The sequence below is a fragment of the Geotrypetes seraphini genome, chromosome 1 (genome assembly GCF_902459505.1).
Source record: "Geotrypetes seraphini chromosome 1, aGeoSer1.1, whole genome shotgun sequence".
Taxonomy (NCBI): domain Eukaryota; kingdom Metazoa; phylum Chordata; class Amphibia; order Gymnophiona; family Dermophiidae; genus Geotrypetes; species Geotrypetes seraphini.
The window spans coordinates 183,775,759-183,798,294 of record NC_047084.1 but is presented as its reverse complement, the minus strand read 5'-3'; the positions used below and the strand labels follow the sequence as shown (position 1 = coordinate 183,798,294).

General features: G+C 42.6%; 1 protein-coding gene across 5 annotated transcripts in view; it reads right to left on the bottom strand.

The window, feature by feature from the left end:
• Positions 1-6,562: 6,562 nt before the first annotated feature.
• The window catches only part of CEP44 (centrosomal protein 44), a 94,270-nt gene continuing 78,296 nt past the window's right edge, over positions 6,563-22,536 (bottom strand). For all 5 annotated transcript variants that reach the window (XM_033942642.1, XM_033942650.1, XM_033942622.1 and 2 more), the window contains 4 exons: positions 18,639-18,714; positions 13,343-13,467; positions 13,045-13,082; positions 6,563-6,772 (listed from right to left, as the gene is read on the bottom strand). In XM_033942642.1, coding sequence (XP_033798533.1) covers positions 6,724-6,772; positions 13,045-13,082; positions 13,343-13,467; positions 18,639-18,714 — 288 coding nt within the window. In that variant the 3' untranslated portion in view covers positions 6,563-6,723. The remainder of the gene's footprint in view (positions 6,773-13,044; positions 13,083-13,342; positions 13,468-18,638; positions 18,715-22,536) is intronic.

Sequence of the window (22,536 nt, the reverse complement as noted above, 5' to 3'; positions counted from 1 at the left end):
CACAAACTTTTCAAAGGAAGGGCTACATAGGACACTTCAATATACCAAGAGAGGGCTGAAGGATTCTCCTCAGATTTTGTTGGGGTGGGGGCGGGGATGGGGTGGCATAATTGATCTTTTTAATGATTTAAGGGAAGAAGGCAACATTCCTGGGGCTGGGGCACATAGGGCTCTTTTTACAAAGGCACGCTAGGGCCTTAACACACGGAATAGCACGCGCTAAAATGGCGCGTGTGCTAGCCACTATGCCTCCTTTTGAGCAGGCGGTAGATTTTTGGCTAGCACGCGCTAATCCGATGCGTGCGGTAAAACCCGTAGTGCACCTTCGTAAAAGGAGCCCATAGTGTGAATAATAATCTGGGTGATGTTTAAATGAAGATACCCTGTTTCCCCGATGATAAGGCAGGGCCATCAAATAAGACAGCCCCCCCTTTTTAGAAAAAAATGTAAAATAAGGCACCCCCCGCAAATAAGCCACCCACCGATACCTGCGCTCACCCGAATCGGGTGGTACGGTGGGTGACTCCGTGTGGTCCCTCCGTCTACCGTATTTGCCTCCATGGCTGCGTGCCGCGCCTCGTCATGAAGTGAAGAGGAGGAAGTGACAGGACTGCAGCGCGCGCACGTGACTCCGCGCAAGGAAACACAGGCAGCTTCCCTCATCCCTCCCTAACGGAGACTGCAGGAGTTTGTTCACGGCCAGAACATCCAAAAGTGAGACACGCAGACAGGTTTCTTTTGCTGTGAGCAATACCACTTACTGTATATAAAGCCTGTTTAAAATGCATACGGTATATAAACAATGGTTTCACATTGTCAAGTCCCCTCTGATGCTGCACTACAGAATAATCTCTTTACTGTGTTTCCCTGATGGAGAACATTGGGGACATTAAATGGTACAATATATGGTATGATGGATAAAGCTGGCCATACACGGTACGATTTTTCGGCCGACCGATTCTTCAGCCGTCAAATAAGACAGCCCCCCCCTTTTAGAAAAAAATGTAAATAAGGCATCCCCCCGAAAATAAGCCCTAGAGCATATTTTGGCCTTCCAAAAAAAAATAAGACAGTGTCTTACCATCGGGGAAACAGGGTACATATTCATTAGCTGCCATGTTATGAGGAGATTAAGACTTTACTATTACTGTTAGAAAAAAAAAACAACTAATGAGCCCCATAGGAGGCAACAGAACAGGAAGGCAGATCTATTTACAGGATGAGAAGCAGATGGAAAGTACAGCAGCACTTTCCAATCCCACATTATTCATCAAATGTTGCTGCTGGTGGTTTTAAATAGTTTCTGTATTCTAATCCAGAAGCTAAGGCTTTGTACTACATTATCAGGATCTACTCTAGCTGGATTTGTTCACTTGATCCTAGCTACTAAATTTATTTATTTTTCAATCTTATTGTATATATCACCTTTCGCAGAGGCTATGAGGCAGCGAAAGCATTACAAAGTAAAACACAGTATCTACATAAATATAGAGCTACAGCTATCAAAACACAACCAAATCACACATTAAAAATCAGCAAAAAACATGTTTTGCAATATTCTTAATGGTCAGATTTAGAACTGAGTAATTATTTATTCCCCACCCCCCTTTTTATGAAGTTGCGTTAGGCTTTTTTATCGCCGGCCCCAGCGATATTAGCTCTGATGCTCATCGAATTCCTTAGTGCCAGAGCTAATACCACTGTGGCTGGCGATAAAAAAGCCTAACGCGACTATGTAAAAGGGGGGATTTATTAGGTATTTATATACTGCCTATCAAGGTTATCCAAGCGGTTTACAATCAGGTACTCAAGTATTTTTCCTATCTGTCCCGGTGGGCTTACAATCTTGGAGCAACCTCCACCCTTCTACAAAATGCTTGTAAACAGTGGTGCTGTGTATATTTTTACAGATATCCATCCACTGGACCAGAACTTTTTTCTACTGTAGGTTCCTGAAAAAAAAAAGAACATACCATAGATACAAACTGCATGCAAAGCCTGACTGAGAGGAGGTGTTGTTTGTGTGTGTAGCAGGGGTGGGGGCTGTAGATGGGAGAAAGTACAAGGAAGGCTGATGTTGGGCCTAGAAGAATAGAGGCTGTGATGGGAGAAGAAAGTTGATGCTGGAAAATTGTGGAATACACTGAAAAGTCACAATATCTTTCTTATTTTGTAATGCAAATATACAACTCCCCCCCCCTAGTCTTTTGACCATGGGAAAACACTTAGGGCTCCTTTTACAAAGGTGCGCTAGTGTTTTTAGTGCACACACCGGATTAGTGTGCGTTACCCGAAAAACTACCGCCTGCTCAAGAGGAGACAGTAGCGGCTAGCGTGCGCAGCATTTTAGCGCGTGCTATTCCGCGCGTTAAGTCCCTTTGTAAAAGGAGCCCTTAATTGCCTCAAAAATAAGCACCTAAAATTCCAATTGGAAAACCCCCTAGAATCAGAAATCCTATTTACAGTCTTTACTGAAGAACTATTTTGACAGAAAATCAATCTGCTCTTGTAAATTTATAATTGCTTCCAGTTCAAAATGATTACATAATTAGTATCTTGTGAATCAGAGGTTACTAAAAATCAAATCTGAAACCTAATTAAAATGGTATAGTAACAAATTATAAATAATAACAAAATATTCCTCCACTAACCCCCGCTTTTATAAAAGTGCGTTAGCCGTTTTAGCATGCACGCTAAATGCTAACGCGTGCCTGTCTGTAGGATATAAGGGACGCTTTGACATGCGTTAGTATTTAGCGCGCGCTAAAACGGCTAACACACCTTTGTAAAAGGACCTGTAAGTAAAACTGCAAAAACAAAAATGTATTTTTTGTACAGTTAAATTAAGTCATTGCATTTGCCATAATTGCTATATAAATATGTATACACATTCCATTCAGAAAATATTTATTTTGTTCGTTTCCTGTGTACATATTCTTCCTTTTCTTTATAATGTATGAGTAGAAATGAACAGATATTATGTGTGAATGACTTTTCCACATTATATAAGTTTTGGTTAATAGGTAGCCTAGAACAGGTTACAAAATCACATCCATAATTTTCTGAACAAAACATATCAACAAAAAAATAACAATATCTCTCATACAAAAATAAAATAAAAATGATTCATTTTCACAACTTTACAAAGCAGTATTACATATTAATCAAAGATTCTGCATAAACCAATTTTACAGCAAAAATAATCCCAAATAAGATCTAGAAACTAAATAAATGGGTTTTCATAGTTTTGCGAAAAGACAGTAAGAGGGCCATTTTTGATAAGGACATCTAAGTCCGACTTGGACGTTTCCCGTTAAACGTCCAAAGTTGGAAGCACAGAAACATCCATTTTTGAATGAGACATCCAAATAATTTGTTTCCCCTGAAAATCACCTACTTGGATGTCTTGGCTGCCAAAACATCTAAACCGCCAGGACATCTAACTTTATTCGCCATTATCAACCACAAAAATGTCCAAGTTAGAAATGTACAAATCAGTACCATTTTGATGTGGGAGAAGCCACCATTCTAATGGACAGGTCACATAGACATGCCAAAAGAGCAGTGGGGTACCTTACAGGGCACTGCTGTGCACGTCATATAAATGGGGCCAGATATACTCTACATCTTTATTTATTTAATTTATTCAATTTTTTAGCCCGTCCTCCCAAAGGAGCCCAGAACAGGTTACAAAGTACATCCATAATAATCGAGACAAGACAGAGATGACAATTTACATAAATTACAATATAGACATGACAATAAAACATATGCACTAAGTAGCATCTGGTGAGATTAGATGGCGTAGGTACATTGACAGAGTGGTATTTCTGGGTGCATGACTTTAAGGCGCTGGGTTTGTAAAGAGGAAGGTTTTCACGGCCTTCCTGAAGCTCCAAAGTCCATCTAGTGATCTAACAGATGGGGGGATGGTGTGCCAAAGTCTGGGTATGAAATGTGAGTAGGAGCGTTTGCGGGCTGTTTCAGTTTTGAGGGAGCGGCCGCGAGGTATGGTCAATCGTTTTTCTCTTTGGGACCACAGTGGTCGCTTTGGGAAGTAGATTTGTAGTTTAGTTTTCATGTAGTATGGAATTGTTTCATGGAAGGTTTTAAAAGCGAGGACCAGGGTCTTGAAGGTGCAGCATTTTGAATGGGCAGCCAGTGCATGGAAGCTAATGCAAGGGTAACATGGTTGCGGATGCCTAGGTTTTTCAGAAGGTGAATTGCAGCATTTTGCATACCACTTATAATTTATGGTGAGTTCTCTAAAACCTACTATACCCACCTGTCTACCACCCCATTAGCCCTTATGGCTATAGGTAGAACCTATATGGCACAATAGTAGGATTTTGATGGGCCCATACTTAACACCATAGATGTTCTGGTTAGAGTGGCTCATGGGTCTGGCTCCTCATCTCTATGGTTCACTACCCATCTGGCTACTTAAGACACATGTGCGATGCTCTACTAGGATTTCCCATACCAGGTGCTGCTATTCCAGAGACAGATATACACAGTTTCATTCAGAGTTTTGGGGATTGAGGATCAGTGAGCACTGGGGGCGTGTGGAGGTCATTACTTAATCCCTCCAGTGGTGGTCATCTGGTCAGTTTGAGTACCGTTTTGGCTTCCAAAAGAGATCTTGCCCAAAATGTCTACATTCCATTCAGGATGTCTTGGAAAAGGTTTGATTATCCCTGCAAGATGTTAAAGTCTAGCATGCCCGCCTATCCACAAAATGCCTCTTAACACATACCCTTGAACTCTGAACACCCAGCGGATGAAATGTCTTGCTAGACATCCAGGAAAATGGTTTCAAAAATTAGCACTTGGACGTCCTGACAATTAGGACATCCAAGTGCTGACTTAGGCAGTTTTTTGGACGTTTTAGTTTTTTCATTATGCTCCTATAAGTCATTTAAGGATCTAATGCTAGCAGCACTTTCCAGTCCCACATTATTTATCAAATGTTGCTGCTGCTGGTTTTATATAGTTTCTGTATGCTAATCCAGAAGCTATGGCTTCCACAATTTAGTCACAAACTGTGAGTAAGCTTGTTTACAAGCACACTCTAGATGGAACATCTTTGCAAAGGGGACACAAAATCGTCTCTCTTACGAATGTAAAAATCACTTTAAAGAGTATATAGGTAACTTCTCCAATATATAATTTGAAATCATATAATGAAAGACCTTAAAATTCATAACCAAGGCTTTAAAAATGCATCTTTTTAAAAAAAAAAATTGGGAGCCAATGTGCTGTAATTATGGCAAAAGAGACATGATCAAAAGGATCAAGGTTTTTAAAAAAAGTTTCAATGCAGCATTTTGTACCCTCTGCAATTAACATATTTCTTTATCTGGCAATTCTACAAACAAGCGACAGTACAAATGCGTACAACAATTGAGTAAAGTCAGATTCAGAAAAATATACAGTACACAAGTCTTTACAATTGACATAAGTAGTAAAAAGAAGTTTTTCGCTCCATAAGACGCACCTGACCATAAGACACACCCTAAATTTAGAGGAGGAAAACAAGGAAAAAAACCCATTCTGAACCAAATTCTCCATGTCAAACTCTGCACCCTGTCCCCCCTCCCGGCTAGGCTTTGTACCGTGTCCCCCCCCTCTGGTGGTCTAGTGGTAGGCAGGGATAGGGCACAGATGTCAAGGCAGATGACTTTTTAAAATATACAATGTCACCTCAGTAACAACTATAGAAAAATAGACAAATATAGTGCAAAATATAGACAGTAGATATAAATTCTCACTAAATTGGAAATAAAATAATTTCTCCTACCTTTGGTTGTCTGGTGATTTCTTTCTTTTTTTCCTTCCTCAGGTCCAACAATTGTCCCTTCCTTCCTTCTATGTTCCCCTCACTGTCTTACAGCCTTTGTTCTTTCCCCTCCCCCAAGCCCTCCCGCTCACCCGCTGAATTCAAATACCTCCTGCTGCTGCCGCTGTGAAGATACATCAATAAAGCAGCAGCGGTGGGGTTTGGACCCCTGGCTCAGCAGCGGGTCAAGGGATCTGGCACAGAGCGAATTGCTGGGAAAGGCCAGGCGGGTGCAGCGACTGCATGCCACTGGCCCAGAAGTCTTACCCCCAACATCAATTCTGATGTCGGATTGAAGATCAATTCTGACGTCGGACCTTTAGTTTGGGGATAAGGCTTCTGGGTTGGCAGCGTGCAATCGCTGCACCCACCTGGCCTTTCCTTTCCTCTACTTACATGGGCAGGAGCAGAGCCCAGGAGCAGCGGTCAAAATAAGATAATGGCCGCGGGGGAGGGGGGAAGGTGGGGGTTGCATTCGCTCCATAGGACATACCCTTTTTTCCACCCATTTTTTTTGGGGAAAAAGTGCATCCTATGGATGAAAAATATAGTAGACGCTACTTGTGATAAATGATTAGATTGGGTATTATGCTAGATGCTGGCCTTACCTTAACTATGAACTTGGTCTTTGGCTACCAGAGTAGTTCCTTATTTTCTTAAGGGAACAAATATAACCTAAAAATTACCATTTTAAATTGCAAGTATAAAGACAATCATAGCTCATAGGTCTTAAAAACATATTTATTTTGATATAATAAAAAACAAAACAAAGACAAAAAATATGGTTCTTATCAGTAACTAAGGCTTCCAGTATTTTATCACAAATTTGTGTTTCGTGCAGATAAACTATAATTATAAGATTATTAGGAACTAAAAAATGCCACTCAAGACATACTGCTTGCACATTTCAACAAATCTGATGTTTCTTCAATCCTAAGGAGAGAGTGAAAATAACAAAAAAACAAAAAAGAAGCAAATTAGATTACCAGTGGCATCGTAATTAGAGACTGACACGGGGGCAAGTTTGTCCCCATCCCCGCAGGACTCAATTTCCCCGTTTTGCCCCGTGAGTTTTGTCGCTGTTCCTTTAACTGCCCCATTCCTGTAAGATCTACCTTAATCACACAAACCTTGAACACTTATGATTTTAAAGTGTTTGAGTCTTGTGCGGATGAGGACGGAGCTTGCAGGAATGAGGCAAAGAAAGGAAAATACCTTGATGGGATAGGAAAATGAGTTCTTGCGGAGATGGGGAAAAATTTGTCCCTGTGCCATTCTTTAATCGTAATCAATGTATACTCACACATATTTATTACACTGGAGCACTTGACATATAATTTTAATACACTTTATTAAACAAAGCAACCAAGTACTGATAGAAATAATTTAAACCTGCAAAGTCAAAGGTCACCAGCAGTGCATATTTCTGACTGTAGGCAAAGATTTAATAAAAGGCGCCTTGTGACAAACCCGTAGCCAGCTTTGTCCCTGTAATGGATAAAAGCAGAGCACGCTCCCTGGTCAGGAGAGCTGATCAGGTTAAAAGTAAGGATAGTGAAATGGCTGACTACCCCTCAGACAGTGAGGTAGAGCAGCAAGGGTTTAAACCTAAGAATATACAGCAGAGAATGCCATATCAGAATAAGTTCATCAGAAAGCCTGATAGGACTTACTGAGAAATGGAGACCTAGTTCTGCAAGGTATGCACACTCTCAGCTTAGGAGAAACGAGAATTATTTCTCTAGGGATTTCCTGCCCAATCCCCCTGCTCCAAGGAAAGAGGGGTGGGGCTATGACACACGTAAAAGCAAAGCCCTGAATCACAGAGAGGAGGGCAGGAACACAGGCAGGAACGGAGGTGAAGCTGAGGAATCAAGGCAAAGGCACCAGCAGCATAGCAGAGAGACAGGTGAGGAGAGAAGTCTTCCTCCTCAACCCCACACTAGTGAGGATGTGGAGATGACAGAGGACTTCCCAAGCCTGACCCCAGCTGCTGAGAAAGCTGAGGCAATGGACACCACTGAATTGCTTCAGGAAGCTGACTATAACCCAGAGGGAATGGAGGTTAGTCAATGAGGTGAAGTGCAACAAAGCTGCATTTTGTGTGCTGGCTCTCTGTTAACCTGAGACCAGCTGGCCTTGATTAGTGAGTGCAGGAAAACCTCTCCGTTTGGCTCAGATACTGCCCTGCCTGAGGTGATGATGTGATAAAGGGACTGTATCTGTGAATGTGTGAAGCCTCTGCGATAAAACCTCTGCAAAGCTATTAGCTTATCTTATCTAATACTGCCTGAAACTGAGTGGCAGCAGGTTCAGGATAAATGTCAGAAAGTTTTATTTCACACAGCGAGTTGTGGGCGCTTGGAATTCTCTGCCGGTGGATGTTGTGGCGGAGACTACGGTTCTGGGTTTCAAGCGCAAGTTGGATGCACACCTTCCTGCAAATCATATTGAGGGATACGGCAATTTTGGGTCTCCATAAAGGAGTACCAAAATGGCCTGCCGCGTGTGCGGATCGCCGGACTAGATAGACCTCGGTCTGATCCGGTGAAGGCATTTCTTATGTTCTTACTGTGCTCCAACTGCTGGAAAGCTCAGCTGATGCTGATGAGCTAGCTGGGAACTTTATCTTTAAAGTTTGCTATTCTTTTCTACTGGCTAAGTTTATGCAGTTTACTTTCATTGTTGGGAATTTTATTTTCATGACATTTCTGCTTATTCAAACCCTTGTGAAGAGGACTATCTTTAAATAGAGAAAGTCCAGGGGAATGCAGTTATATGCCATACATAGACTTTGAGCCATTATGACAATTCTGACAACTGTATGGTATTTTTTTGCTTTGTGCTTAATTATTAGAATTCCATGAGGGTGGCTGATAGTATTCAGACCCCGGTTCAATAAAGCCTAAGAATGAGAATTTGAACATACCTGAATTGTGTCTCCCTTTTATTGGCAAAGTATCTCAGTGTGGCCTGGCAGACTAGGCAGGAGCCTAGGTCTGTTCTACCTGAAAAGCCTTCCTCTTTCCTGAGAAAGCCACGCCGACAGGTCAAGATTTGGCACAGCTAAGCCGCCTGCCGGTCAGAGCTCATAAATATAAACACATAGCTTATAACCAAGCCACGGAGAGGAAAGGAACAAATAATCTTTATTATCAAAAGGCCTTAAGAAACTGGAGAACTCTGGGGAAACCCTATGTAACTATATACAGATAATATACAATGACTTCCAATTTATGATAGCTGGCAGAAAGGTCAAAGATGCAGCCTCCAAGTAGCAGGTCAAGGCAGGGGCTTCGACAATGATGGGCAGGGGATTCAGCATATCATCCCTATCTACTGGAAAAGATATTATCAAGGTAAGAACCTAATCTCTTTGTCTAGTGCAATAGGGATGGTATGCTGAACCAAGAGATTTACCTATGCAGTCCCAGAAACCTCAGATGGGAGAGATAAGCCTGTCTTCAAAACTGAGACTCCAAAGGAGGAGTCTTCTTGAGTTGCTAGGTTTATGTTATAAAATTTGGTGAAAAGTGTGAAGGGACGAACAAGTCACCACCCAGCAAATCTCATCCAGTGGAAAAGTCCTGGCTTCAGCCCAGGATGAGGTAATCCCTCGCATTGAATGTGCATGGAGCAAGAAGGGAGGCTAACTCTTTTATCTTTCTTTGATAATGTCCAGGACCCAGTGGTCAGATGTTATATGCTCCCAAGCCTCCAGAAAATCCAAGAGACAACCTCCAAACTTCAGAACGGTGTCATGAGAGTTGGCGTCATTGTACTCGCAGATCACGGGCAGGGGAAAAGGTGCTGTAGCCTGCCTCAGCTCCTTGAGAGTAGCTGGATCTGGAGAGATTTTTTGCCTCAAGCTACCAATCAACTGTCATGCTGAGATCTTTGGGCTGCCAGTCGGACTGAACTTCCACTCTTCCAGGCCGCAAAGAGAAGGGGAGCCAAAATGCAGCTGGCACCATGAGCTCCCCAACAGATACTATTGATGCCTAACAGCCTGTACTCAAGCTCTTGACCAATTTAAGGAAGTGAGCAAATGCTAAGGACCTAGAACCCTGAGCTCCACAAATATTCAGCAGGCTAGATGAACAGGTCTCTTAAGACTGCTCCTCTCTAAGCAGGCACAGCCAGTCCTTGAGCCACATAAAACCTGCTAGCAACCGAAAAAGACCACAAAAATAAAGAAATAAAGGGAGCAGATCAGAATGACACCTTCATGCTCGCTTGCACAAAGAAAAACTGAAGAGGGCAGTAGAGACCAGGGAGAAGGAGCTGTAAATCTGTGATTGATATTTTCTGCAGAATGCTCGTGAGCGGGCATGGACAACCCTATGGTTCAGCATATCATTCCTATTGTACTGGAAAAAGTTTGCAGAATAAGTGACACAGGTAACACTTCTCTGTTTGTGGGTGGCCTGATAGGAGTCCTTCAGAGAAAAGTTGTGAAAATGTATCACAATATCTTTAGGTTGGAGTACATAGTACTTAGTGCCTAGTGTACAATATCTACAAAAAAAAAAACATTAAAAAGGGGGACAAATCCTTCTTCAGGTATATTAGTGACAGAAAAAGGAACACAGGCGGGATAGTACGCCTTAGAAGACCGGACGGAAGTTACGTGGAAGCAGATTCCGATAAAGCTGAACTACTGAATGAATACTTCTGCTCAGTCTTCACCTGTGAGGCACCGGGACACGGTCCCCAGTTGAAGGCAACACAAAGCACAGAAGACCCGTTTCAGAATTTTGAGTTCACACCAGGTGAAGTTTACAGTGAACTGGCAAGACTCAAGGTGAACAAAGCCATGGGACCAGACAATTTGCACCCAAGAATGCTCAGAGAATTGAGCGATGTCCTGGCGAAACCGTTGGCTGAGCTATTCAATCTCTCCCTAAGTAAGGGGAAAGTTCCCTTGGACTGGAAATTAGCTAATGTCGTTCCTCTGCATAAAAAGGGTTGCAGGGCAGAGGCTGCGAATTATAGACCGGTGAGTCTCACATCAATAGTGTGCAAACTCATGGAAACACTAATTAAAAGCAAATTGGACACGATCTTGAATGAAGGGAATCTTCGAGATCCCAGTCAGCATGGATTCACCAAGGGTAGGTCCTGCCAATCCAATCTCATCAGCTTCTTTGAATGGGTAACAAGAAAGTTGGACTTGGGAGAGTCTTTGGACGTCGTGTACCTGGACTTCAGGAAAGCTTTTGACAGTGTCCCACACCGCAGGCTGCTAAGCAATATGGAATCAATGGGGTTAGGAGAGACACTAACTGCATGGGTCAATGATTGGCTGAGTGGCAGACTTCAGAGGGTGGTGGTTAATGGTACCCTCTCTAAAACATCGGAGGTGACCAGTGGAGTGCCGCAGGGCTCGGTCCTGGGTCCACTCCTTTTCAACATATTCATAGGGGATCTGACTCAAGGGCTTCAAGGTAAAATAACACTATTCGCCGATGACGCCAAACTATGTAATATAGTAAGTGAATGCAGTTTACAGAATTATGTGGCGCAGGACCTGCTTACATTGGAAAGTTGGTCCTCAACCTGGCAGCTAGGCTTCAATGCTAAGAAATGTAAGGTCATGCACCTCGGAAGCGGAAATCCATGCAGGACGTACTTCTTGAACGGAGAAACTTTAACTAGGACTTCAGCAGAACGAGATTTAGGAGTAATTATCAGTGCAGACATGAAAACTGCCAATCAAGTGGAGAAGGCTTCATCTAAGGCAAGGCAGATATTGGGTTGTATCAATAGAAGTTTCGTCAGCTGAAAGCCTGAAGTCATAATGCCGTTGTACAGGGCCATGGTGAGACCTCATCTGGAGTACTGTGTGCAATTCTGGAGGCCACATTACAGTAAAGATGTGCGCAGAATTGAATCGGTTCAACGGACGGCCACCAGGATGATCTCGGGGCTCAAGGGTCTCTCGTACGAAGAGAGACTGAACAAATTGCAGCTCTACACTCTTGAGGAACGTAGGAAGAGGGGAGACATGATCGAAACATTTAAGTACCTCACGGGACGTGTCGAAGTGGAAGATGATATTTTCTTTCTCAAGGGACCCTCGGCCACAAGAGGGCACCCGCTCAAACTCAGGGGCGGAAAATTTCATGGCGACACCAGAAAGTATTTCTTCACAGAGAGAGTGGTTGATCTTTGGAACAAGCTTCCAGTGCAGGTGATCGAGGCAGACAGCGTGCCAGACTTTAAGAATAAATGGGATACCCATGTGGGATCCCTACGAGGGTCAAGATAAGGAAATTGGGTCATTAGGGCATAGACAGGGGGTGGGTAAGCAGAGTGGGCAGACTTGATGGGCTGTAGCCCTTTTCTGCCGTCATCTTCTATGTTTCTATTTTAATAACATCAGATGTAAGCATTACCCCTGTCTCTCTTGACCAATTAAACCCTTCTGAATATTTACCCTACATGTTTAAAATTATATGGTGGCCATGCCATTGGATATTGACTTCCACCTTTCAACATGATTATTATGATTCTGTCCTACTTCCAAAACTCAAAGCAGTTTATATGTGCGCATGCTCAAGGCCTGAGAGTTCACGTGAGAGAACGTGAACTCTCAAGCCTTGAGCATGTGCATATGCTCAAGGCCCAGCACAGGAGGCAGATCTTTGGGCACTGGCACCAACGCACAGGACATGCTGGTGCCGGTGCGGAGGCTACACTAAAGTAAGAAGAGGGTTCGGGTGGGTTGGGGGACCTCAGTTCGCGGCGGGGGGGGTGCCCGATGGCGGCGGGGGGTGCTGGATCGCGGGGGGGGGAGGGTGCCAGTTCGCGGGGGGAGCAATGCCGGTTCTCGGGGGGGGGGGAGCAGCGCTGCCGGCCTCGGGAGGGAGGGGGGAACATATCAAAGCGAGTTTCCATTATTTCCTATGGGGAAACTCGCTTTGATAAACGAGCATTTTGGATTACGAGCATGCTCCTGGAACGGATTATGCTCGTAATCCAAGGTACCACTGTATTTTAAAGTACTTGTTTGGATACCCAAGCAGTATTTCAGGACTACAAATGTAAAAACAGATAGATTTATTATTCAGTTGAGCCATAAACATACTCCATAACTGATGGACACCTCTAAGTAGAACATATATACACTCTTCCTATAAACTATATTCTGTGATATTCCTTATACAAAAATGAACATTTGCAAAGGATATACTACTACTTACATTTTGCTTAACCTTTCCATTCTTTGTCTTGTTGTATCCTGCAATTAAACATGCCACAAATGAAGGTATTGTTTCAGAGTCCATAAGACTTTTAAGATTAACATTAAGTAATTTCTAGCTTAGAGCAAAATGACATTAAGATTTGTTTACATATCAACAAATATTTTATGGACAAATGCAGATAAACGTTTGTTTAGTTTTCTGTTTTTGTCAGTCGCACATACAACTAAAGCCAATGCTGACTTGTTCTTTTGACCTCTCAAAGGAATTCAGTAAAGCATTTGCCGGTTTTACTTACCTTTGAAATATCTGTCAAACCACAATAATTAATAGTCATGGCTTTGGGAGATGTGTCTGTGGATAGTACTGAGCTATATCCAGACGACTGATGATGAAGACTTTCTGGCAGTGCTTCCTTTGCCTCTATATTGGGGGGAAAATATTCATTTTTGGTCAACCTTTGCCTTTTTGCTCTCTTACTGCAAGGTCAACTATCGAACAATTTGATTTACAGTACATAACAGCAGGAGAGAATTGTTTAGAAATAAAAAAAACTACTAGTACAAGTCCAGGATGGATTTCTCATAAACTTTCACTTGAGCATTGTCAGAGTGCAATATAAATGTGATACAAGCAAACCATAAAATTACAAGAAAGATTACAACAGGGATACTATACTAATCAAGACAATTCTAACACCTAACAAAGTATAGTTACTGTATATTCTCGAATATAAACCGGGATTTGGGGGCCAAAATGGGGGACCTGGTTTATATTTGGGTCAATACCCCCGCCTCCCTCCCTGCCCTAGCCTCATACGAGAATTCGCGGGAGCCAGTAAGGATGCCTCTCAGTACCGAGCAGCAGCACCAAATTGTGCTCCTGCTCATGTCGCTCAGCAGCCGAAGGAACTCGCAGCAGCCGGTTAGCAGCAGGGCAGGAACTTGGAAAGTTCGCTCCTGCCCGCTGCACCTCTACCACGGATCGCCAAGATGAGGTACCGTATGAGGCTAGGGCAGGGAGGGAGGGAGGGTGCAGAGTCTGACGGGGAAATGAAGGAAGGGGGCTGGTGCAATGCCTGACAGGGGAGGGGGGAAAGAAGGAAGGAAGGGGGCTGGTACAATGCCTGACAGGGGAGAGAGGGAATGGTGCTGGGTGCAGAGCCTGACAGGGGAGGGGAGGATGGAAGGGTGCTGGGTGCAGAGCCTGACAGGGGAGGGGGAGGATGCTGGGTGCATAGCCTGATAGGGGAGGGGAGGATGGAAGGGTGCTGGGTGCAGAGCCTGACAGGGAAGGATGGACGGGTGCTGGGCACAGAGCCTAATAGGGGAGGGGAGGAAGGAAGGGGGCTGGGTGCAGAACCTGACAGGGGAGGGGAGGATGGAAGGGTGCTGGGTGCAGAGCCTGACAGGGGAGGGGGAGGATGCTGGGTGCATAGCCTGATAGGGGAGGGGAGGATGGAAGGGTGCTGGGTGCAGAGCCTGACAGGGAAGGATGGACGGATGCTGGGCACAGAGCCTAATAGGGGAGGGGAGGAAGGAAGGGGGCTGGGTGCAGAGCCTGACAGGGCAGGATACTTGAATATTAAGCCGCCCGACTTATATTCGAGACAACCATTTTCCCTCCTTTTTGGGGGATAAAAGGGAATTATGACTTATATTCGGATCGACTTATATTCGAGTATATATGGTATTAGATCAATCGGCAATTCATTTCAAACAGAGTACTCCACATCTGATTCTATTAACTTAAGTTACTCTCAGATTTATAGAACAAGTCTTTTTCATTTGCATAGAAGGAAGGAGCCTTGTAAGTGGCAAATCCAGAGCATCCAGCAAGCAAGAACAGAGTACCCTGGCACCTTAGCCAGTACTCACATAAGAAGCCAAAAGAAGGTGAGGAGGAAGCTCCACAGCCTTAGAGCGTCTCAGCCGAGACAGACAGATGCAATTGACAAAGGATGCTGCTGAAGCAGCCTTAATGCCTAAAGCAGCTGCAGCAAAAGCCTCCAGAGGAAACCATCTAGCCGGTGGTCCTGCATATCCGTAATCACACTACCTGCACTGGAAAAAGAGGTGCAGGAAGACACCTGAAAACTCAAAAATCCACTTTAGGCTGACCCAGAAGTTGCTTGCACCCCTGTGCCAGTGAATAAAAGCAAGACATGGGCCATGCTATCTTAAGAGCTCCTTCCAGAGAGATATACTGCTCTGAGATTAAAATGCTCATATCAGGGTGCCAGGGAAAGGCGGAAGACTGGCAGCACACTCCACAAAGCCAGGAGGAAAAAGTGGACAGAGATGGCTGAGTGACCAAATCAGCTCCTGCAGAGACTCAGACATAAGAGCTGGAAAAGCTGCTCTTGAGGACTCCGAAGAGCCAGAATACAGTCCCTGATATCCTGTGCCCTGAAGCATAGTGCTGGAGAAAATAGGACCAGTGAGCTGGTCATCATCTGAAGGATCACCAAGATCAGGATCAGGCAGCGCTGGTAGACTGAGAGGAAGACTTGCCCATAGAAGCAATGTCGCTTAGAAACAGATTAGAGGCATAATGGGACTGCACAGGGGAAGAACATCTGCTGAGTGATGCATTCCGCAAATTTGCCACAAAGTCTGCAATGCCTCTGGCTCTTGGGGCACAGAGTCACCCTGAGATGACAGAAGAATGTGGTTATGAGGCTGCGAAGGGTCCACAGCCTTGCACATGGAATCATCAGCCGTGCTGAGCACCAAAACCAAAATAAACCACCCTGCTGGGCTAATTGAGCATTTAGTTACCTGCTGAATCAGGGGAGAGGCTAAGCTTTGCACTGCTGCCACTCCCAGCTGCACCATGCAATATGTGATGCAAAAATGTTCCAAAAGCGTCCAATCTGAACAATCCTTGCAAGAATCCACATTAGGAGTGCCTAAGGACTCCATCCCAACAAAAATCACAGTTTTGGAGCAGGGAACTTTTGAAAAAAAAAAAAAAAAAAAGATCGCTAAAAATCCAAGATGGCAGCCACAAAGATATTTGCGCCAAAATCGTGATATTTTTCATATTTAGCAAACAGTAAAAATGTTGATTTTAGGATTTTTCAGGTGGAGGAACAGAGTAAGACTTGCAGAAACCTTGAAAACAGGAAAAAAATTCAGACCCAACCACACCCGATTCACCTTACAGGCTAAACACAGCCTTTACTCACTGTAACCTGTGCTGAACTGCTGGAAATATGCTGCAGACTGCTATAGCTCTCTCACAGTAGCTGGAATCAGAGAACCACTGCCTCATGTTTAGAATGCCTCCATGATCTAATCTAATCTAATCCTTAGGTTTGTATACCGCAGGGCTGCCAGTGAGACTCCATGCCTGACTGCACCTCTACCCCTGCGGACCGACGGTCGGGCAGAGGCGCGGAACACAGCTGGCACCCTGCGAGATACCATCGAGTCTCCTAGGTATGCCCAACAGCCTGCACTGAACTATGTCCGGCAGTAGGAGAAACGGGGACAGCCCAAACTCCTCAGAAGCAGATGCAGGCTGGCTGACAGGTACTCACTGGGATTGGTCTGTCAGTTGCAGACCGAAGTCTGTGAGTTCGCCACTCAGGCAGAGCTGAATAGTTGCTCTGAGCACAAAAAATCCCGGAAAAGGGATGAAAAACACCAAATAAAATAATAAAAAGGAGGGAGCAGAACAAACACACTCCTGCTGGTATGCGTGTGGAAGGGAAAAACTGTAGGTGGAGAAAGAGAACACACTGAAGTAGAGCAGATTGGATTCCTTCTGCAGAAGGCATGCGGCCATTGGGATACTATCCATTTGCCTAGAATGTCTCCCCTATTGCACTGGAAAACACTCCTTCTGGCTCACATGCACAAAGGAAAACTGCAGGTGGCAGTAGAGCTCCCAGTGAAGTAGTAGGGTCACGTGGACTCTTTCTACATATGGCTTGCGGCCATGGGGGATATAACCCACTTGTCCAGAATGACACATCTATTGAACTGGAAATATAAATAAATATTTAAAATCAGCAATTGTTGTCAGACAGAAGTACAGTGGTATATTAAATGATCCCAATAAAGTGCTTTGGATTTAGATGTGCACAAATACAGGTAAAGTGCTAACAGTTCTGTAACCTTCAGTTCTTTAACCCAGTTTTTCTTCAACCACCGGTCCATGGACCAGTGCCAGTCCACAGAGATTTCCTGCTGGTCCACAGGGCTGGCATGTGCATCAGGCCCAAAACAGTGTTCTTCAACCGCTGGTTCACAGTGCGACCGATGCGTCGTTATCTTCAGGCTGGCTCCCTCTTCCTCACTGACTCAGTGCACAAAGCCACGGGCAGTGGCTCCAACACACGTCCTGCGCCTGAACTGGAAGCCTGTCGCAACATCAGAGGGAAGGCTTCCAGATGAGGCACGGGACACGCAAGGAGCCGCTGCCCGCAGCTTTGTGCACTGCATCAGTGAGGAAGAGGGAGCCGGCCTGAAGATAACACCAGGGGCGGCATAAAACGGCCAGGCGGGAGCAAGCCAGAAGGTAAGGCACAGTATGGAGGGAGGGAGACAACAAAGGTAGGGGGAATGATTTTAGTTTTGAATTTAGTGATTGAATTGTGTCAATTTTGAGAATTTTCATCTGCTGTCTGTATTTTGCACTGTTCAGGAAGAAATGCATTTGTTTCTTTTTCTCTGGGGTTGCATTGCATGCAGAGTCTTGAATCTTAGGATTTGTTTGTATATATTAGTACTTTTAGTTTTTGGTCCCGTATTTGCATAGGGGTAATCTGTTCTAGTAGGAATGAATGTTGAGAAGCATACGTACAGTGTGCTTTGTATAGTTTAATTTTGTGGTTAACCATTATGTGTTGTTAATAAGATTATATTGTGTGTATATATGAAAAATGAAAGGAAAAAATGGTGTTACAATTAGTACTATGGGGGCGGGGTCTGGGCCAGAGATGGGCGGATCTGGCCCACAACTTAGCTCAGTGTTCTTCAACCGCCGGTCTGCAGACTGATGCCGGTCTACAAAATAATTATTTTATTTCTGCTGGTCCATAGGTGTAAAAAGGTTGAAGAACACTGCTTTAACCTATTCTCTACTATTTCAAATTTCCTTTATGTATTGTTTCCATCTTATCTTTTCAAAATGAACCATATTACTTCCTCCTTTTTTCAGGCCACTTTCATTTTGTTCTACTCCTCTACCTTTTCAACCATTTCTATCCTTTCTAAATAGATTATAGCCTAATATAGTTATTTCCTATTCATGGAAGTCACTGAATGGTGTCGCTGTAATAGCAACAATATCTAAATCTACCTCTACAAAGTTTGAGGTTTCTGACCTTTATTGCTTTGACTGAGTTTATGCTCATTGCTTTTCATTTATTATACCGACTCTCTCATCTTCTGTATATCTTTTTGCCTAGCGTCCCCTTCTACTTTGTTGCTGATTAATGAGTTGCTAAAATATCTTGTAATCTAACACTTGTAGTAGATTACATAGCATATATGACTATCATACTAGGCAAATTTATAATAAGAACCAAGTATTATTTTGCATTTAAACATATTCATAGAAATATGCTCAATATAGAAACTTACCCAGAGAAACTGGCTTCATTATTCTACTAGAAGTTCGTTCTTCACTCATAGAATTAAACTCTGAAGATAAATCATTCTGAAATGTAATATGATTGTTTTAGTGTCTCCACTATTATGCAGTTAAATATTATAATTTATAAGTAAATATATTCATCCACATTCTTAATCAAACAGCATGGGTCCTCTTTACTAAATTGCATTATCTGTTTAATGCAGAACTTTACGGTTCTCATACTAAACAGCTAATGCAGAAAATAGCATTTTGTTGCATGGAAAGGGTAGGGAATGCATCTTACAGTTAATATTAAGGTCACTGGTTAATACAACAGATAGTGCAGAGCAGTTAATACCACCTCAAGAGGTGTAGCTAACTGCACCTCACATTATCTGCCATACAAATACCTACCAGACCTGAATTAAGCACCACATCCTTATTTGTCTTTCCGTCTGTTCGAGGTTGCACTCATAAGAAGCTCTATCAGTGTTTACTTGCTTATCAGGCAGCTAGTTGGGACAGGGAGTTACGTACTCTGTTTACAAGGTCCGGCTCATACATACATACATTTCAGAGAGTTATTAAAATCGACTCTATTGTAACATTTTTAGAGAATTAAAAAAGGGTGTGTAATCATTTTGTAGGTTGCTGGGGCTGTCCAGTTTCTTAGTTTTTGTAAACCGCATTGATTCGAGAGGTTTTGCAGTCTAGAAATATTAACATAGTAAATGACGACAGAACGGTTCATCCAGTCTGCCTAAAAGTTATACCCATTAAAAAATATATGATTTAAAAATGTAATGTAGATTGCTTCAATAGCTTTCAGACTGTATATAAAAGATATAAGAACATAAAATTAGCCTTACTGGGTCAGAACAAGGGCCCATCTAGCCCAGTATCATGTCTTCATGGAGGCCAATCCAAGTCACAAGTACCTGGCAAAAACTCAAATAGTAACCAAAAACAAAAACATTGTGGAGAAGATGTCCAAGATGTAGGCTTTAATGAAGATACAGTCATAAAATCCACATAATAAAATGTCTAGGACCCATAAGATGGGAACTGTGGACCCAACACGGTCGGTGTTTTGACGACCCTGTCTTCCTCAGGGGTCCCTAAGAGTCCTAAGTCAAAGAACGTGGATCAATGTCTGAGAACAGTCCTGCTTGAGAGCTCTGCACGATAGAGTAATGTTATTTTTGGTTGCTCTTTGATTTTGTGGAGTACAAGGGTCAATTTCTGTTTGGTTGTTTTTTTAAAAACTCAAATAATAGCAGCATTCCATGCTACTGACCCATGTCTGTCTCAACAGCAGGCTATGGACTTTTCCTTCAGAAACTTGTCCAAACCTTTTTTAAAATCAGCTACATTAACTGCTCTTGCCACATCCTCTGGCAATACATTCCAGAGCTTAACTATTCTCCGAGTGAAAAAATATTTCCTCCTAATGGTTTTAAAATGATGGAAATAAATTTGACACTAGAGGGAGTTACCTACCCTACTGAATCGGAAATTAGAATTTTAGGTGTGTACTTAAGACAGAAACTTGTCTATGGAGCATTTACTTCTGTGTTTGTCAAAAAATGCTTTTTCACTCTGTGGAAACTACGTACTATTAAATCTTATTTTGATCTTATGGCATTTAGGACTTTGGTTCAATACTTGATACGTAGTACTCTGGATTATTGTAACCCAGTTCATCTTGCTGGGCAACGTACAAACTTTGTTAGATTATATAAAATCCAAAACTTGCCAGTGCGCTTGATTTTTGATTTGAAGAAATCAGATCATATTACATCATATTACAGAGAATGCCATTGGCTTCCATATGAGGCTCGGGTACTATTTAAATTTGGGACATTTTATTATAAAGGTTTATATGGGGAGGCACCTGAGTATTTACTGGAATTACTTACTTTTTTTTAAACATTTTTATTCGTGTTTCCTCGTGTTTGAAGTTGCACTTACAAGAAGTTTTTACAGCATTTGTTTGCCTTTCAGGCTGCTAGTTGGGATATGGAATTACATACTCTGCGCAATCACGTTCGGACATACATTTCAGAAAACTATTAAGATCGATTTTATTTGTGAGGTTTCTAGGAAATTAAATAGTGTTAATGATTACTTTGTATGCCGCTGGGGTTGCAAGTTTCTTATTTTTGTCAACTACATTGATCTGAGAGTTCTTGCGATCTAGAAATGAAATGTAATCTAATGTAAAAGTATTACTCTGTAACTTCGAGTGTCCCCTTGTCTTTGTAAATCTTGATGCAGTAAAAAACTGATCCACTTGTACCCGTTCTACACCACTCAGGATTTTATAGACTTAACCATATCTCCCATCAGCCATCTCTTTTCCAAGATGAAGAGCCCTATCCTCTTTAGTCTTTCCTCATATGAGAGGAGATCCATCCCCTTTATCATCTTGGTTGCTCTTCTTTGAACTTTTTCTAGTGCCGCTATATCTTTTTTGAGATAAGGAGACCAGAACTGAACACATTATACAAGGTGAAGTTGTACCATTGAGCGATACAGAGGCATTATAACATTCTTAGTCTTATTAACCATCCCTTTTCTAATAATTCCTAGCATCCTGTTTGCCTTCTTGGCTGCCACCGCACACTGGGTAGAAGGCTTCAGCGTATTGTCTATGATGACACCCAGATCCTTTTCTTGAGTGCTGACCCCTAAGGTGGTCCCTAGCATCCTATAACTATGATTTGGATTATTCTTCCCAATGTGCATCACTTTGCATTTGTTCACATTAAATTTCATCTGCCATTTGGACTCTCAGTCTTTCAATTTCCTAAGATCTTCCTGCACTTTTTTACAGTCTGTATGCATTTTAACAACTCTGAACAGTTTAGTGTCATCTGAAAATTTAATCACCACTATTTGCCCTCCTCCACTGAGAAAAATGGCCATTCAACCCCACTCTGTTTTCTGTCTGATAACCAGTTCTTAATCCACAATTGAACATCACCTCCTATCCCGTGACTCTTTAATTTTCTCAGCAGCCTCTCACGAGGAACTATGTCAAAAGCCTTCTGGAAATCTAGATACACTACACATCAACTGGCTCGCCTTTATCCATATGTTTATTCACACCTTCAAAGAAGTCAAGTAAATTGGTGAGGCAAGATCTCCCTCGGCTAAATCAACGCTGACTCTGTCTCATTAAATCACGTTTGTCTACATGTTCCACAATTTTATTTTTCAGAATTGTTGCCACTATTTTGTCCGGCACCAAAGTCAGGCTTACCGGTCTGTAATTTTACAAATCTCCCCTGGAACTCTTTTTAAAAATTGGTATAACATTGGCCACCCTCTAATCTTCAGGTACTGCAGATGATTTTAACGATAGGTTACAGATCACTAACGGCAAATCAGCAATTTCATGTTTGAGTTCTTTCAATACCCTGGGATGTATACCATTCGGTCCAGGTGATTTATCACTCTTTAACTTGTCAATTTGGCTTAGTATGTCTTCCAGGTTCGCTGAGATTTCTTTCAATTTCTCTGCCTCATCACCCTTGAAAAACATTTCCGGTTCAGGTAGATTTCTTACGTCTTTCATAAAAACCTAAGCAAAGAATTCATTCAGTCTCTCCGCTATGCCTTTATCCTCCCTGAGTGCTCTTTTTACTCCTTGATCATCCAAAGGTCCCACAGATTTCCTCAGAGGTTTTCTGCTTTTGATTTACCTAAAAAATTGTTAATATGAGTTTTTGTTTCATATTCTTGTTTAGCTTTCTTCATCAATGCTTTCCATTTAACTTTGCCAGTGCTTTTGTCTCTTCTTATTTTTTTCATTGGGATCCTTTTTCCATTCTTTAAAAAAAATTTTCTTGGCTGTAATAGCATCTTTCACGTCGCCTTTAAACCATGCCGGCTCTCGTTTTC